The sequence below is a fragment of the Humulus lupulus genome, chromosome 4 (assembly GCF_963169125.1).
Source record: "Humulus lupulus chromosome 4, drHumLupu1.1, whole genome shotgun sequence".
In the NCBI taxonomy this organism is placed as follows: Eukaryota; Viridiplantae; Streptophyta; class Magnoliopsida; order Rosales; family Cannabaceae; genus Humulus; species Humulus lupulus.
The window spans coordinates 238,364,430-238,369,813 of NC_084796.1; the positions used below are offsets into that span (position 1 = coordinate 238,364,430).

A 5,384-nucleotide genomic window follows, 5' to 3' on the forward strand; every position below is an offset into this window, starting at 1 on the left:
AAAAACAAAAAAAAATGCTTTAAACGTGTGTCTCCCTCCTGGAGGAATATGAGAAAAGATGCTCTCTAATTTTCGTTGGGCGGCCAAATATATATAATCACAAGAGTGTTGCAGTTTCTTAGCTTTTCACTTCTCTAACTTTTTCTTCTTTAAAAAGTAGGGTCGATTCAGCAACAAGTACTGGAAAACTTATTACTCTTTGCAGAGGTAAGAATATATAGTGGGAATTTTCATGTCTCCAAAATCTTCAATTTCCTTTCTTTCTTGTGGGTTTTCTTTTCTTTTCACTTTTTTTTTCTTCAGAGAATAATTCAATTCAGCAAGAAGAGGGCCTTAGATTCTAATGGAGTTATACAATGCTTCACATTTTAAAAAAAAATTACTTTTTTTTTTATGATTGGGTATTCTTTTTTCTTCCTATGATTTTAGTAAATCTATATATAATTAGGGACGAAGGCCAAAAAAGGGTAAGGTGGTGGTCCTACTTGGTTTTTTCTTCAAAAAAAATAATAATAAATTTGCATGTATTTTTAGTTTTATTCTTATAAAAAAAAATCTGCATCATTTTTGGTACTATTGAATCACCCTATTTTGCTCTCACTAAAAAACAGATTCTGCCATTGAATGTAAGAAGTGTGCAAAAAAAAATTAATACTTTTTTGTGTGTAAGAATATATAATTGAAGTGTGATATCTTTACATATATATGTTACCCTGATTTTTATCTAATGATGATCTTCAATAAATCTGTGTAGGAAATTAAACTTGTGAAGTAGTGTTTGAGTTGTGAGCCCTAATTAAGCTAAGAGGACAATGGAATTTTTCAACTCAAGCTACACAAGCACCAACAGGCAGCTTCTCCATCCAGTCAATCAAGAATTCTCTGATTTTGAGAATGATCATGGGACTACACAAGATTTTCCAAGTCTAGAAACACCAAATTTTAAGATCAAATCCTCAAAATATCGTGGCGTGCAAAAGTCGGTATTTCATATATATCAGTTTTAATATCAACAACAATATATTTACGTACTAATTAATAATTAAAATGAAATTTGTTGGATAGTGATTGTTTTTAATCACTAATGATAGGTATTTTTAGTATTTTCAGTGGATAAGTTGTAATTTTATTGTTTTTTTTTTTTTACATAACGGTGGATAAAGTAGTTATAGAAGATATTTCACAATTTTTAAAGAAATTCTTGATAATTTAGGATGCTAAGATATTAGGTTGTTCCTTACCAACTTCGTCATGATATTTTGAATTTTTTTTTCCTTTCGTGGATATTTAGATTTATGAGTACTATATTATATATATATACACCAAAATATTACTATGGAAACATTGTAATTTGTGTACTTTTAATTTGATAAATTTCATTAAAATAGTGTAATTTTAATTATTTGATGAGGCATGCTTAGAGGGGCATGCTTAGAGGGGCTTGGCACTACAAATAAATGTAACCTTTAGTGACAACTTTTTAGTCACAACATATATTTTGTGTGACTAAATGTCACTTTTAGTAACAACAAAATATTACTTGTGACTAAAAAGTCATACTTAATCACAAGTTGTCACTAATGTAGCTTTAGTCACAACCTATTATTTTTAGTGATAAAATTTGTTGTGACTAAAAATACATTTAGTGACAACAAATTGTGATCTTTGTGACTAATACTTTTAGCCACGGACTTTTTAGTGATGACATAAGTATAATGATTTTTCCTTAGTCACAATTTTTTTGTTTTTAGTCACAAAATTTGTTGTGACTAAAACTAAGATTTTTTGTAGTGTGGGTCTGCCGGTTTTATATAAAACATCACATGTTAAATAAATAAATATGATTGCCATATTTTCATGCACATATTATTACTATATTCTTTATGTGCTAGCTAGCGTTTTTGGACAAGAAATTAATAAGTGCTAACAATAAGATGTCGACTTACTTAGGATGCTTTTAAATTTTTTCTATATATTTATGTGCTAGCAGCGTTTCATTGAAAAATTGAATGATATAAGAATTTCATTTGTTATATGCGCACACGTGCAAAGCTTTTTCTGAAGCTAATTAATAATAAAAAATGTACTTGGTGTGTAAATATTTGCAGGATCAAAGATAAAGCAACATACGTGGCTCATGTTTATGACAATGGTTATTTACCAAAGGAAGGAAGAACAGGTAAGTAGTACATTATTAATTAATTTAATATATGCATATATATATATATATATTCTTTCAATATTTATTTATTTATAATTCTATATTCAAGTTAATTATATATTCTAAACATGAAGATGATGATAAAGTCTTTTTTCTTTTTCTGTGTGGGTTTGCAGTTTATCTTGGTAAGTTGCCATGACATCAACCTTATATATATACTCTCAAGCAGTACGTAGGGAAGTATACATAAACAACAGTTCTTGTATATGTGTGTGTATATATAGTCTTTTATATATAGTAAACTGTTTCAAGTGGTATGAGCAGGTAGATTTGACAGGGAAGAAAATGCAGCTAGGGCCCACGATTTGGTGTCTTTGAAGTTTTGGGGAACTTCTGTACAAACTAATTTTCAGGTATGTTATTGTCTATATATATATATATATATATATATATATATATATGGTTTTCGATTTTTTCAGTTTTTGTAAAAAAAAAACTAAATGTATCTTGTTATAAAGTGCATGTTTTGTTTTATATATTTGGATCCATTAAGATTTAATATATAACCTATTAAAATTTAATGTATTTAGACTTTCAATGATCAATAATTGTCCAATAATCATTAATTCGATAATCTCTAGGCGAACAAAATGCACATGACAATATTTGATTTATATTTATATATATATATTTATACAAATATAACCTTTCTCGGAGTATTTTTTGTTGCATTTCAAATTTTATTTAAATTTTTTGGCGGCAAAAGTGTGTAAGCAACTCACGTGACAATACCCAATTAGCGAAGTCAATTTTTTATTGCCAAAAATTAAATTAAATAATTTATTTATTTCAAAAAATTACAAAAATCTAATTAACAAATTATTGAATTATTAATAAAAAAATTATCTTAAAAAAACTAAGAACATGAATTTAAATTTTTTTAAGATGAACTAAACCAAAACTAAGATGATCATTTTGGGTTATTGGCGGCACAATTCCCAATTTTTTAAGATTAATTTCCTATTGATTTGTTTTTATTTAACATTTTAATAATTTGTTAATTAGATTTTAGTAATTTTTTAGGTAAATAAATTATTTAATTTAATTTTTATTAGTAAAAATTTTACTTAGGTATTAAAGTGTAACAAAATGAACAACATATATATTTATGCCGCAAATTTCCCACAAGTGAATCTTGCCACTAATCAAGTGCTGCCATATGTGTCGTTTGACACACTTAATACCTAAGAGACCAACGTCCACACTAAATTAGTAACAGTAGGGAATTTTTACTGTAAAATTTTTTACATAAGAATTTAAGTGCAACAAAATGAACTACATAGATATTGATGCCACAAATTTCTCATGTTATACTGATTCTTTTATTTTCATTCAAAAAATAAACAGAAGTGTAACTATTGAGCTTCTAATTTGTGTCTTCTAAACTTAGGTAAAATTTGTGCTACATTATAATTCCTTTTATTTATTTAGACAATACATAATAAAAAGTGTGTTTCCAATTCAAGAGAGAAAAATAAATCTAGAAAGCAAAAGTAAAAATAAACAAATAACTTGAGAGGAAAAAACTATTTATTCTGTGTTAATACATTCTCTTTTTTTTTTTGGGGGGGGGGGGAATGTATATTTATACATTATTATTATTATTATTTAAGTAATTTGGTGTACACATATATAGATAAGCGATTATGTGAAAGCAATAGAAGCCATGGAAAATATGACCGACCAAGATGTTGTAGCTGCAGTTCGAAGGTTAGATCATAACTATATATACATGATATACAATAATATATATATACACTTGAATTTATAACATAATATGTATAGTATATAATTTATATGTAGCATATATGTATTTTATTATTAATATTGATTGGTTACATATTATGAATAATAATTACTTGTAGGTCAAGTAACAGCTTCTCAAGAGGGAAATCCAAGTATCGTGGTGTTGTAAAGTAATTCACATTGCTTAGTGACTCTCTCTCTCTCTCTCTCTCTCTCTCTCTCTCTCTTATTACAGAAGTAAGTTTTGTACGTAACAGGCATGCTAATACTGGGAAATGGCAAGCTAGGAAGGGACCGGGCAAAGAGAGCTTCTTGGGAACTTTTGGTTGAGTTATTATTATCTTTTGCCACTTTATATATGAATATTAATTAAATACTTAACTTTCTCTGTGATGACAAAAACTGCAGAGACTGAAGAAGAAGCAGCCATAGCTTTCGACATTGCGAGCATTAAGCTCAAGGGAAACAAGGCCATCACAAACTTCGACATAAAAAGCTACAATGTCAAGGCCATCTTGGAAGGAAAATCATCAGAACTAGCTGAAGAAGACATCCATGATATAGATCAGACTGCATCAACAATCGACAATGGAAAGAGGAGGAAGAAGAGAACCTTGACATTTCATAGCATTCTCGGGAACAAAACAGGAACTGCAGATCAATATTTCTCATCCGGGAACATGATGAACATGTTAAGAGAAAACTCATCGCCATCATCATCATCAACAGCTGCAGCATCAGCAGATAATTGTGCTAATTTCATCCCATTTTGCTCGGAAATAGACATGGAATCCTCCTCGTCAAGAAAAGAAGCTGGGAAGAGTTTAAGCTTGGCATTGGGTTTTCAACACTCAAGTTCAAGTGCATTTAAATCTTATGGTGGTGATAATAACAACAACGAAGCATCGCCAGTGACATTCTTCAAACTTTTGGGGTCCAATGTTTATCTGCCATATGAGATCAATCGAGCAATCTTCAATGCTGAAAATGTTGAAGGTACTAGTACTGGTCTCCAGTCTGCCTTTAACCATGCAAGTTCAAGTTGTTTTAAGCCCTTTAAAAAGCCATGAGAGAGATAGAGATGATGCATAATAATATGTCTGCCCAAACCAAAATCATGATCCTTGTTACTGTTACTGTTTTCGAATATCATTTTCTATCTAAACTTGATCGTAGTAGTTCATTACTTTGTACATATATTCTGAAAGTAACTAGATATAGTATCCATTTGTATCTATTTTCATATGGTAAGGACAGTGCCAACTGCCTTTGCTAGACTTTGAACATGCATAATCATAGTTTATTTGTTTGTTTGTGTATTTTGTTACAAAAAGGCTCATAATTTTGCTTCTTTATTCTTTCGGCTAATTAATTAAAATATGTTTCATATGCAAGTAATGACTGAATTATGAGTAGG

The 5,384-nt window shown here is 29.1% G+C and overlaps 1 protein-coding gene across 1 annotated transcript; it reads left to right on the plus strand.

Annotated features, from left to right (window-relative positions):
* Positions 1-812: 812 nt before the first annotated feature.
* On the plus strand, positions 813-5,037 carry LOC133833039 (AP2-like ethylene-responsive transcription factor PLT1). The gene is made up of 8 exons (XM_062263301.1): positions 813-979; positions 2,109-2,179; positions 2,338-2,346; positions 2,486-2,574; positions 3,858-3,931; positions 4,087-4,137; positions 4,225-4,292; positions 4,376-5,037. Exons 1-8 carry the CDS (start codon positions 813-815, stop codon positions 5,035-5,037), a joined length of 1,191 nt encoding a protein of 396 aa, XP_062119285.1.
* The last annotated feature ends 347 nt before the right edge of the window (positions 5,038-5,384 follow it).

Excerpts from the sequence above, each read along its gene's own strand:
- LOC133833039 (XM_062263301.1), top strand. The coding sequence starts at position 813 with ATGGAATTTTTCAACTCAAGCTACACAAGCACCAACAGGCAGCTTCTC. Across the intron at positions 3,932-4,086 it reads GTTGTAGCTGCAGTTCGAAG|GTCAAGTAACAGCTTCTCAA; the intron begins GTTAGATCATAA and ends AATTACTTGTAG. Across the intron at positions 4,138-4,224 it reads AAGTATCGTGGTGTTGTAAA|GCATGCTAATACTGGGAAAT; the intron begins GTAATTCACATT and ends TGTACGTAACAG.